Consider the following 11954-nt stretch of genomic DNA (forward strand, 5'->3'; position numbering starts at 1 on the left):
TGCCCTTGCAAGGGCTCACCCAATGGCTGTCCCGTCCCCGCATCCCAAAGCTGCACGGTCTTATCCTCTGAACCAGACGCGATGCGAATACCATCCAGTGAAAACGAGACCGACCAAACCCCTTCAGTATGCCCCTGCAAGGGCTCACCCAATGACTGTCCCGTCCCCGCATCCCAAAGCCACACGGTCTTATCCTCTGAACCAGACGCGATGCGGATACCATCCGGTGAAAACGAGACTGAGCTGACCCTCCCACTGTGCCGCTGTAAAAGTTCACCAAATGGCTGTCCCGTCGCCGCATCCCACAGCCACACAGTCTTATCGAAAGCACCAGATGCGATGCGAGTACCATCCAGTGAGAACAAGACTGAGAAAATCCCTTCAGTGTGCCCTTGCAAGGGCTCCCCCAATGGCTGTCCCGTCCCTGCATTCCACAGCCGCACCATCTTATCCTCTGAACCAGACGCAATGCAAGTACCATCTGGTGAGAACGAGACTGACCAAACCCCATCAGCATGCCCCTGCAAGGGCTCACTCAATGGCTGTCCCGTTCCTGCATTCCACAGTCGCACAGTCTTATCCCAAGAACCAGACGCGATGCGAGTACCATCCGGTGAGAACGAGACTGAAAAAAACCACTCCAGCATGCCCCTGCAATGGCTCGCCCAATGGCTCACCCATCGCCGCATCCCAGAGCCGCACAGTCTTATCTGAAGAACCAGACGCGATGCGAGCACCATCCGGTGAGAACAAGACTGAGTTAATCCCTTCAGTGTGCCCCTGCAAGGGCTCACCCAATGGCTGTCCATTCCCTGCATCCCATAGCCGCAGTCTTATCCCAGGACCCAGATACGATGCGAGTACCGTCGGGTGAGAACGAGACTGAGGTGACCCCGTCAGTGTGCTCCTGCAAGGGCTCACCCAATGGCTGTCCCGTCGCTGCATCCCATAGTCGCACAGTATTATCCGAAGAACCAGACGCGATGCGAGTACCATCCGGTGAGAATGAGACCGAGAGTACCATATTAGTGTGGGTATTAATTATGGTCTGAACAACCGCCCAGTTCAAATCACAGCCAGATGCCAGACGAAGGTTATGCGGAAACCTTGCAGTAAATTTGGTAGCCATGGTGGAGTTGACGGGAGAGAATGGGAGCGCTGATAAATATAGATGCGGCGTGCTGTGCAAAATCATGCCGCCAAACACTTGAATGAATCTTTGTACATCCATCGTGGTCGACCGCAAATCTTCGTATCCAGAATGGCCCTGTATTCGTTTGTGAGCTGTTCATCCAACACTGCCTCGTAGGCATGTGCTCACCTTCAGTCACCTGGCAACGAATGGAAGCACAGCAACTGCACCGCTGATTCCATTGAGAAGTCCAAGTGCTTCAATCCAGAACAGCAGTCGCTCGTCATTCAAGAATGATCTGATCGCCTTTGCGAGCTCATCGTCGAAGTCCGTTGTTTGAACATGCGTAGCCCAAAATCGGCAGGAATAGGAAAGATGTGGGGGAATGGACGTTTTGACTCGTTGAGGCAGTCCGGTATCTTCGTGATTAGGGAGGTATGATGACTCTAAATTGCATATATTGAAACGAAGGCCTTGTTCCATCACTCCAAGTGATGCAAACGCTAGGTCGCAGTGTTGCACATTTGTAACCTCAACGAAAAAGTCTTCGCTGGATAATTTGTCTGTGAGGAACTCTTGGAAGGATGCGTGAAGGGGCCTGACGGGGATGCACGAATCCATCGTGCCACTGAGGAGGGATCCCATATGTTGTACGATGTCCACTTTGTAATGTTTGTTGTGGTTTGGGAAAACAGTCCCGCATGGCATTGAGGGAATCAAGCGGGAGCGGTTCAGCGGTGCTGAGTATTTGTCCCATCACATAACGAAACCCCGCTAGTGCTTCCTGGTACTCGACATCACCATACCGATCTCGTGGCCAGATTTCTACCAAAATAAGCCGATACATATCATACAACTTATTTGTCCATTTCCCAGGATCGCGATTCACGACAGTCTCGAAGCGAGACCTTGGGTTTATGCCGGGAAGGTCTTCCTTAATGTATTCGCATGCCAGACGTGCCCACTCGAAAAGTCCATCGGCTTTCACAGCGAGGTTTGCAAACTCTTTGTCCCCGAAACGTAACAGTCCTTCTAGCTTGTCAGATACAAAAGCGCAGATGTCGCGCTCCGCCACTCCTGCTGGAATTTCGTCCATTGATAACCGTAGAATATGCTGAGCACCGTGAAATGCAACTTCGATGTCACGAAGTGGACGAGAGGTAACGAGAATCCGAAAGTTAGATGGGAGTTCTGTGATTTGGGGAAGACCTTTGTTCTGAAGTTTACAGGAAAGTATGCGGAGAATGTCCCGTCGCGTCTCCACTCCACCGCTCTCGTCCAGTGCTTCAATCACGATCAAGACAGGTCCCACACTTGACCTAGAGAATTTCCTCAACGGTTCCATGAGAAGCTTGCGCCACTGCTGGGTAATGTCCGTCGTATTCTTGAGCGAGTTTGCATCCTTGTGCATCCGCTAAGGCTCGTTTCATCCCCGGATCACGATCAGCAAGATCGCGCGCGATGGTGGAAAAAATCTTTTCATGGCGACGGTCTGCTTCTCTGCGCCGATCGAAACAAAAACATGAACCAAGTCCTCCCGTTTCGTTGAACCAGTTAGCAATCGTGTGGGCGATGGCTGATTTGCCCTTGCCCGCAGGGCCGGATAGCCACATTACACGCGGGACAGAATCTCCACTGCTGTTGATCCACTCGATGATTTGAGAGAGAATGTCCGTGCGAGTGCCTGACAGACATTGCTTTGCAGTATCTAGGCCCGCGCCCCCTGCGTAAACCATACCGCTGAGATCGAGTTTTTCACCTTGAAAGATATGAGTACATCTAAAATCAGAGGCACGTCTGAATCCTTACCCGCAGAGTGGACAAAGATAGCTACGTCCCGATCAGTTTGATCCCGAAATTGTTGCATAAGCCCGTCCAAGGCGTTGTTGTACTGTGTGATGATATCATCCGTTTCCGCGGCAATGTTTTTTACCGACTCTCTTCCCTAAGATCATAGTGAATATAATATTCATGTGCGAAATGCAATCGACGACTCACAGAAGCTCTCCGTCTCCGAGTATTCCCTGATAAAACGGGCACACTCGATAGTCTGCTGAGCGACCTTTCCAACGATACCGCGCATCGATTCAATTTTGCCAAGGCTGTCCTCTTGAGTCATAAAGCGGTAAACTTCAGCCAATTTCTCGAGGAGACTATGGATCGATTTGTCGCGCTCTGCTTGAGCAATTATAATCTACATAGAATTATGAATTCTGAGCAGGAGACTGGACTCCGGGAGGAACTGAACATACTTTGGAAGCAGCAGACAGCACACCCAGCGCCATCTTTGCGTACGGATGTACCTATGCAACTTGATTAGTTCGCTTCCAATCAACAAGAATGGCCCATACATCCGCGATCTTCTCAAGGACAGCGTCGATAACCTTTAGGGGTTCGAGATACGTTGCCTCAAAATCATCCGCGGCAGCGAGATCCGCTGGGGCATTACTGACGGCGGATGCCATAGAAGTCGCATGTCTCCCGAGTAATCCCATGCTTTGTGCACCATCACGGGCACCCTGAAGTTCAGCATCAACTAATTGGGGATTAGGGCCTTCCTCCTTGCCAGAGGCAGTAGCCTGAACCTGTGGAACAGCCGAAATTAAAGAGGAAAGTTAAAGTATTTGACGAAAATACCTGCGAAGCAGGCTCTCCGGACAGCCCTTGGTTCTCGGAGTCGCTAAGAATCTTAGATGTGGTGGAATGCTTGTTATCGTTGGAAGGATGGAAATGCAGCGTGTCCTGGGTGCTTCTAAGAAAACAGAAGAACTAGGATAGCGAGTTCGAGCACTTACCTCGATTTTCTGACTCGATGAAGCCCCTTCAATTTCGACATCCTGGGCCGCAGTGGTGTGGTTGCGTGTTCGCTTGAAGCGTTTCTGCACGATCTCAGTTGTATTCAGGACAATCAGTATTCACGTCTACGCACAGGAAGTTTTTTGGTCAACCCATCCTTCATTTTCCGCAGGGACTGACGGACTCCTCCACGAGGTTGATTCTGGACAAAGAATGCATAAGGGCAGCGATGGATTTCAAGAAATCACATACCGAGCTTTCAGGAGGAGGATCTGACCTATATTCACTCATCGTGATTGGTGACCTGGTCGTAGATTTGGATCGGTGTGAGAGAAACGGTGGGGTATACAGCCTTGAGAAGTAGTGTGAGAAGAGAATGGGCGTCTCATCCTTTGGCAGAACTCCGAAGAACGTTCGAAGCATGGCCAGCACGTTGACTTCAAGCGCTAATCATTTAGCTACGCAATTCCCGTCAGTTCATAGCGGCAGGTTATTGTGTATGCATCACTGCAATGAAGGATCAAGAGACGCAAAGTCGAGCGAACTCGGTCTTCTCCAGAGCCGAATTATACAGCAGTTCCTTCAAGTTAGGTCTGGCGTCGTCAAGGTTCAAGTTGGCCCGGGGCGGCGGGGCCCCAGCGAGCCTTGGTGATACAGTTGACTATGCCATAATGTATACGCCCTTAGTGTATATTTTCAATACTGTATCGAGTTTTCAATGGTCCCACTGTGGGACAGTGAGAAAATCGTTGCATAATGTATGTTGTATAATGTATTGACCTCGCATGCCTATATGCATTATCAGACGGCACTTTTGGTGGTGGGGACCATTGTCAGTGCCAGCTATTGTCCACACTATCCTTAGACGAGCTGCTCGAGCCGGCTGAGGAAAAACAAATCGGGGGATTCCCTTGGGTTCGACTTGAATGGTGGGGACATGGCCATTGTTGTTGCAGTCAGTCGAAAGATCGCTGAGAAACAGGGTGAGGTGATTGAAGCTGATTCTGATGACGACTCGGAAGAAGATCATGATGCGGCCCCAGACGTTTCCCCGTGTAGAAGCACTAGCGCTATGTCAGCGGCTCGAAGGAGCATACCTTCAGGAATCAGCATGGACATTCTCAGGACTCAACGCACACACTTGATTTGTTAAAGCAAATCCGTCGTTTCCGTGCCCAATTACAACGCGAGGAGCTACTCCATGCGAGGCAGACGACGTTAGATTCGTTTTTTAAGTAGATATGTACTCTAGCACCTTAGATTTTCGACGAGACTGTTGAGCGGTGTCACATGTGTTCGTCGCATTTAGTCACAATGTGTGACATCGGTCCTTCTGTATAACTTTGATAATGTATAGGTGTGAGGTGGGTCCCGACGTTATACGTTAGGGATAGACAACTGTATTTAATGTATCGATGATCGTTTCAGCTGTTTAAACTTCAAGCACACGACGAGACTAGTGCATGGGATGAGACAATATTTGGTGCTGATATTTAGGAGGCGGTTCCGCTGCAAGTAAATGATGTAGAATTCTGCGACCTACCACGGTGCAGCGCTGCAGCCTGCAGCAGCCAGCCTATAGGTCCTAGTAGTGCCACTATGTAGTGCTAGCCTGGAAAGGAAAGTAATTAGTCACCGCTTTGAAATTTCAGCCTAGCTGATGTCATCAGGCAAGTTCTGATATGAACTTTGGACGGTTTTGAGGCCCTTAGTATCCTACCGCCCCAAGCTGTCACCTGTGGTTGCTCAAGCGCTCACTTGGCGCTACACGACTTCACGCGTTCCATCGACAATCATGACCTCCATCGACATTTGACGGGTGTGCCAACATCTACTTCCTTTCTATAATCAGCCAAGACCATCACTTTTCAACAAGTTGAAGGTGTTTCGCTCACTATATGTAACGATCATGTAGGCAGCTGCAGTCGTTCATCTCTACTCGCCATCGCACAACTCCAACTTGCATACGCTATCGCTGCCCTGCGTTCTGCGGTTACTCTCATCCTGATTGCAGCATCAATGTTTGTCGCCGTCACTCTGCTTCGTGTGATCTTGCACGGTCCCAAAGCTACCAAGCCAGGCGATATCTGCAACATTTCTTATCTTGTAGACCGACTATCTATCAGAATCTACGCAAATCCGTCGAGATATAATACGGATGCTGAAGGTCGTCTGGTGCTGGCTGGTGCATACCTTGCTGTTCGCTGACGTCCTGGCAAACTCTGACTTTCTTCCAAGACGCGCTCTACTATGCAACTACTGAAACTCAAGCTGCATAGAGTTACCACTCTTACCGGGTGACGTGACTATCGTTCGCACTCTCGGCTTCTTATGTATTGATAGGGCTATAGTTACTGCACTGGGTGAGATACTCATCGGTGTTTTCATGGTGGCGTCATTTCATCGCTGTCCATCGACACGCCATTGACCAGACTGTTGCGTTAGACCCCTGATATCGCCTGTATCTGACCGTGCTGCCGGAAATGGGGAGTACGATCGATTCTGGTGCATTCCCCTTGACGAAGATTGTGGCCCACAGACCATACTATTCTAAGGCCGGCCTGTGCAGTGTCAATCACCGGTCTTGAAAACTGGCGTTCTTGTTTCCCTAGACGAACGGAAACTGACAAATTCTTCAATGCGTCGTAGTTGGCATCGAGGCAAAGGATAAACTGGGTATTACTTCAAGTCTACTACCAAGTTGTCATCATTACAGAGCATGTTTACGAAATCGCACGTGTGTTAAACTGTCTATTGCCGTCATGCGCATGGCGGGTAGATAGTGAAGTCTTGTCTCAAGCTGTTGCAAAAGGAATTCGGTCGTTTGTGTGGATGCCTTGGAAGGACGAGACACGAGGGTAATTTGCCTGATCCATTCAATATTAAGAACTGTCCTTCCATTTAATGGTCTGACTGGGAAGACTGATCCATGGGAAGATGCTAACACCCTAATACATGAAAAACGGTGAACCAACATTAGGATGTTCCCGGCCTCACCAGCAAGCGCAGCGCCTGGTTTTTGTTTAAAAAATTACATCTATCGTCCTTTGGAGTCAATGACCCTGGGGAGTGTTCCCAGCTTTCTATCGTAATTCGTTAATCGTCGCGATCATCGGCCAGCTTCATCACAACAATTACCATGTCAATTCCTTGCAAACCGTACAAGAATGTGGCATTGATACGACGAGCCACAGGAAAACAGGTTTACATATTAACATAGAACATGTCATACATAGAACATAATCAAGCAGGAGACGAGCATATCAGAATGCTGATGCAATGCATGAATTGACTATGTCTAGCACTCCAGATGTGAAGAAAACTCACAGCACAACCAATTCCAGCAAATAATCCATGCGCTTTGACGCTTTAGGTATTACGCTCCGTATAGACATCCCTGAATCAATGCTCTCGGTCCTTTCTATCGACGTGGCTTTGTGTATGTCCTAGTCGTCCGACTTGCCCAGAAGACTGCTGAGTTATTCCGAGCTGTGGCTCCTTGGTGATTATACCTAATGTCACTAGATGCCTGAGGCGAGCCTTCCTGAGTCGACGCCGACTGTGAATGGGGATTTGACCTGGTACCATTAGAAGTTGTTGTCCGACATGAACGTGAAACTACAGTCCTCTGGGAATTTCCTGAGACACGTCATTGAGAACGAATACGCTGAACGTGCCCTGTGAGCTTGTCCGGTCGCTAAACCTCGACAATGTATGGAGTCGACACCGCCCTGTGGGATTGAGGGTGACGAATGCGGGTCCAAAAGTTGCCAAGAGGTAGAATACGCCAATTCCCGACTGGCAGATCTTGAGGACGTCTGCTGAGCTTCCCTTACATTGGACTTCGACTTGGATGACGAATCCGTTTCTATAATTTTGGAAGAGGTAGCATGCGCCGTTCCCGATCGGTGGTTCTTGAATCTTGTGGAGGCCTGCTGGTGAACAGAGCCTGATGAAGGTCCAGGTCCAAGTCGTATCTAACAAATCAATTTTTAGCATATACTTGAATCCGAGTCTGGAACGTCTTACAGGGCGACCCTTTGCAGTGCTAGAAGGATGTGGCGGTTGATCGAAGAACCCTAGGTGGAGTCCCAGCGAACGTTCAAGTTGTTTTCCTTTGGCTCTTGGGGTAATCGTTGCAGGCAATTGTTGCATATCATGAGTTTAGTGTTCTACCATAAACCTATATCTCACATCGAGGGGGAGGCTAGAACCAAGAATCTAGTTCGCTTCGTTAGTAGTCGGGATTGAACGTGTGGTGTAGGTTTCCTTGCTTCTTCCGTTGAATGAATAATCATCCTTCGAATCTCAAGGCACGCTCGAAGCTGCAAAATAATTGATGTCCGTTGAAAATGCAAATGGACGGGGTAGTAACATCTCATGATGAAAATAGTCATTTGTGACCTTCATATCATAGAAATATGTGGGGTGATCGACGTCGACGAGTGATACTGGCTTCCTTCAAGTTGAGCGCAGTAAGGTACAAACACATCGAGCGGGCCGGAGTTCCAAACTTGGTGCCGTTGTGTCCAGGCTGCGGCCCGAGACCGGCCAAATTTATAACCTTTCGCTTGCAAGGGACCCAAGATGTGGTTGCTGTCTAGATCTCCTAGCCAAGGCAGCTGGTAATCCTGGCTGTCCAAACTCTGCACTTGATCCCGACTCTATTCTCTAGGATAGTTTTTGACAATGACAGCCTTTTGTTCCCCATGGGGCCCATGGAGCCCTATGTGGCACTTCTGATCAGGAACAGCGTGCATTATGGTTCAGTGGGGGATCAGATCGATCATCCTTGGATTTCTTCTAGGCAAGTGTCGTACTCGTAATATATGCTTACGTGCATCTAGTTTCTGTAGCGAACCGACACTCTGAAGCGACAAGTCCACAATCGAGGGCCTGTGTTAGTGCAGCAGTTGGCCTTAAGAAGTGCGTCTCTTCCGAGACTATCCATTCCTAGTATTGACTTGGACTAGTTCACTTCTTCCCATTTCTCCCACAAATCATCAACCGGGATGAATAGCTGTTATATCGACTGGCTGCCGGACGACGTGCTCCGCGTCATTTTCAAGTTGGTCAGTGAAGAAGACCAAGCAGCTTTCCATGATTATTCTATGCAGAATGAACGGAGAGGCAGACATTGGGACGACTGGCAAAAAGATTATTATCATTATCAGGACGTGTACGCAGAAGGAATTCAACGACCCTCCGCCATCGGCACTCATTTCAGCAATGGATGTGTGCGAGCGATGGAATTGTCTCATATCACAGACTCCAACATTGTGGACTGTGTTACAAATTTCCTTCGGCGACGGTCCTGCGTCTCTTGAATACACGCGTACATTCCTGCGACGTAGCGGAACACATCCTCTCAGAATCACGTTACTTTGGAACGACCCACGCAAACCCCTTCAATGGAGTCCCACAGCTACTCTCCCCTTCATATGCCTCTGATCCCCCGTATCGGTCGACGAAACCGTGGCTGGTGCTTACCTCGTCTTGATCATCATTGAGTTACATGCTCAGGTGCACCGTTGGCGCGAGTTTACGCTGAGGACGACCTCACAGACCCACATACATCAAGCACTCTTACTCATCTCACGCCCTTGCGTTCATCCAGCCCGTATGCTAGAAAAACTGCATCTTCAACTCGTACATGGCCAATTCGATGAAGACCCCGTCCATTATGGACCATTGATTTTTCCTGGTTCTGCGTCTCCCATCAGCGATCTTACCCTTTTTGGCATGAGTTGGTCCTGGCTTTCACCCACCGTATTTTCGTCACATATTGTCAACTTGCGGATACACTACTGCATCCCAGTGCATGAGGATGACAGAGATACAAGCACTACGGCAAAAGTTTTATCACAACTCCTTGGTGCACTCGTCAATCTGCAGACTCTCGCACTCGAAGTGGATATGGATCCGCTTGCCGCAGACATCATGTCTCCCATTGAGTTGCCCCACTTGCACTACCTGGCTATCAAATCGTGGACGATGAATTGTTGGACTGCCAAATTTCTCCACAATGTCCATATGCCCAATCTCCGGATATTGACATTGGATGGCGTTAACTACGATTTCGAGCTGATGGAGGCTGATTTCGAAGACATCCTTCACGAGTTGATCAGGCTTACCAAGGAAGATCCTTCCAACTCTCCTCTGGAGCTAGATGAACTCCATCTCGTCAATTTCACACATCGTGCAGATCCTCAGCTCCTCCATTGTCTGTATAAAAAATGGCCACTCTCAAGGTATTCACCCTCGGGCCAGCAACGTCGTACGCGAATGATGCATGGGCAATGGGACTGCTCCCAACGCCTCGCGGACTGGCAGATCTCCCTCCCTGGACTTCGGACCCTGCTCCTTTTTGATGTTTCAAGGGACGTTGTGCGGCACATCGTACTAGAACGACTATCGCTCACTGGTCCGCTGGAAGAGCTTTATTATCGAGAGGAGAAGGGTCAAGAGAAGCAAAATGAGATCATCCCAGATGATTGGCAACATCAAGTCGAGAAGTACCATCGTATCGGTGATGTGAAATCTGAACGTTATTGCGATGTGGTTAACAGGCGGTGGTCATATTTAGACTAGGGCTCTCATCATTCACTTATCATGTAAATATGTCACTCACAACTTGTGTTCGTTACTATTCCCGAGTCTTGTGGTCCAGCCAAACTGACTCTACTATGGCAAGTTTCATGCGACCAAGCATGAGACGACAACCGATAGGATCGCAGCCGATCGGTCAAACATGCATGTCAATTGCTTTTGTCCCGCAAGCACGGGCCAAACGCTCAAGAAGTTGAAGGGCTTCGCAATTTTCCAGTATAGCGACTAGGGACAGACTACGAAACATTGGTTTTGTACATATCGAAACCAAGGCTATATTCAAGATCACGATTCAACAGTCACGCGGTACGGGCTTAATACGGGCTGTGAAGTCGTGTATGCGTCATCAGCGCTCAGTTGCGGTAATGGCATGCCGATATTTAGGTATGTAACTGTACTCCTTCCCTAGTGCACAGCCTCGAATCTCGAAGGTCCATCAAAAAATCGTCGTATCAAAGGGAGGGATCGGGCGCAGAAAATTCCGAACATTCAGACCCTCCTTCAACATCTGTGTCAACCCGCATCAGCGTCAGTGGTGCCTTCTGACATCACGTCCTTTGTCTGACGTGAGAGGTTAAGTGGGAAGAGGGGCCGTCGTGGGTGCTTGACACGCGTCGCGAATGATGTGTCTTCATAGGACCACGGAACACATCTTCATCGTCATTTTCTCGTTCTGCAGGCTTTGAGTTCTGGCTCTCCCTTCGACTGAGCGAGCTTTTGACTTCGTGCAGGTGAGCTGTCCGTGCCAAGCGTTTGGTAGATTTTGGAACGATGAGTCCTGTTGATGAATGCGAATTTGTTCGCACCATATGGGCGGCGGGGGAGTGTGGATATCTGTGGAGATGGAATTAGGTATGCGGCGAGGGGGGTGCGGAGTGCAAAATTGGCAAATAGAGGGCCGGGCCGTTTTGTGGCGGTGGAGCCGCGCGGGGTGGATCGTTTATCTGCTAAAGTAGTAAAGTGTGGGGGTCGGGCGTGGAATATGGTCGTGATCAGAGGACCGTTGCGTTCGATGAGACGGAAAGTCTACACGAGAATCTGGGCCTGAAGCGACCTGAGAACGATCCTTATAGTTTCAGACCTCTTGTCGACAGAAATCTCAGGAGGACTGCGACTTCGGAACAGCAAAATTCGAGCTACGTTCAGCGTTAACTGCTAACGAAGCTCCAGTTGCGCCGGCCCCACTCTCTCGCAGAACGAGTGATGAGTTGAGGGGGTTCTATGGACGGTGCACCTCTGGTTAAGCCAATGAATACAAGCACTGCCAGAAGCAGGCAAAGTTGTGCAATCCCAAGACGTTCTCAAGGGTGACCTTGGAACAACATGAGCAACCTTTATCATTTTCAGGACATGGAAGCCAACCTCTTCAGCAAGATGATTTACTCGGGAGAGTAATTCACTGTGTTCGAACTCTAGA

The 11954-nt window shown here is 49.3% G+C and overlaps 4 protein-coding genes across 4 annotated transcripts; 2 read left to right on the forward strand and 2 right to left on the reverse strand.

The window, feature by feature from the left end:
* Window positions 1-2451: 2451 nt before the first annotated feature.
* Window positions 2452-4219, reverse strand: DFJ58DRAFT_739431 (uncharacterized protein; the record flags this gene model as incomplete). Its single annotated transcript, XM_041387040.1, has 10 exons — window positions 2452-2891; window positions 2942-3023; window positions 3070-3077; window positions 3131-3326; window positions 3385-3435; window positions 3484-3717; window positions 3770-3874; window positions 3928-4011; window positions 4062-4130; window positions 4181-4219. 10 exons carry the CDS (start codon window positions 4217-4219, stop codon window positions 2452-2454), a joined length of 1308 nt encoding a protein of 435 aa, XP_041234723.1.
* Window positions 4220-5619: 1400 nt separating this feature from the next.
* On the forward strand, window positions 5620-6534 carry DFJ58DRAFT_832877 (uncharacterized protein; the record flags this gene model as incomplete). Its single annotated transcript, XM_041392227.1, has 3 exons — window positions 5620-6137; window positions 6210-6336; window positions 6374-6534. Coding segments are annotated over exons 1-2 (178 nt in total), but the record flags the coding sequence as incomplete, so codon positions are not given.
* Window positions 6535-7455: 921 nt separating this feature from the next.
* DFJ58DRAFT_832884 (uncharacterized protein) lies at window positions 7456-8280 on the reverse strand. The gene is made up of 2 exons (XM_041392228.1): window positions 7958-8280; window positions 7456-7905 (listed from the first exon to the last, which is right to left on the reverse strand). The coding sequence occupies exons 1-2, from the start codon at window positions 8081-8083 to the stop codon at window positions 7516-7518; spliced, it is 516 nt and encodes a 171-aa protein (XP_041234725.1). The 5' UTR covers window positions 8084-8280; the 3' UTR covers window positions 7456-7515.
* Window positions 8281-9465: 1185 nt separating this feature from the next.
* DFJ58DRAFT_434255 (uncharacterized protein) lies at window positions 9466-10948 on the forward strand. The gene is made up of 2 exons (XM_041380389.1): window positions 9466-10566; window positions 10623-10948. The coding sequence occupies exon 1, from the start codon at window positions 9551-9553 to the stop codon at window positions 10517-10519; it is 969 nt and encodes a 322-aa protein (XP_041234726.1). The 5' UTR covers window positions 9466-9550; the 3' UTR covers window positions 10520-10566; window positions 10623-10948.
* The last annotated feature ends 1006 nt before the right edge of the window (window positions 10949-11954 follow it).

This window comes from Suillus subalutaceus, assembly GCF_016647625.1.
Source record: "Suillus subalutaceus strain FC151 chromosome Unknown DFJ58scaffold_693, whole genome shotgun sequence".
Lineage (NCBI taxonomy): Eukaryota > Fungi > Basidiomycota > Agaricomycetes > Boletales > Suillaceae > Suillus > Suillus subalutaceus.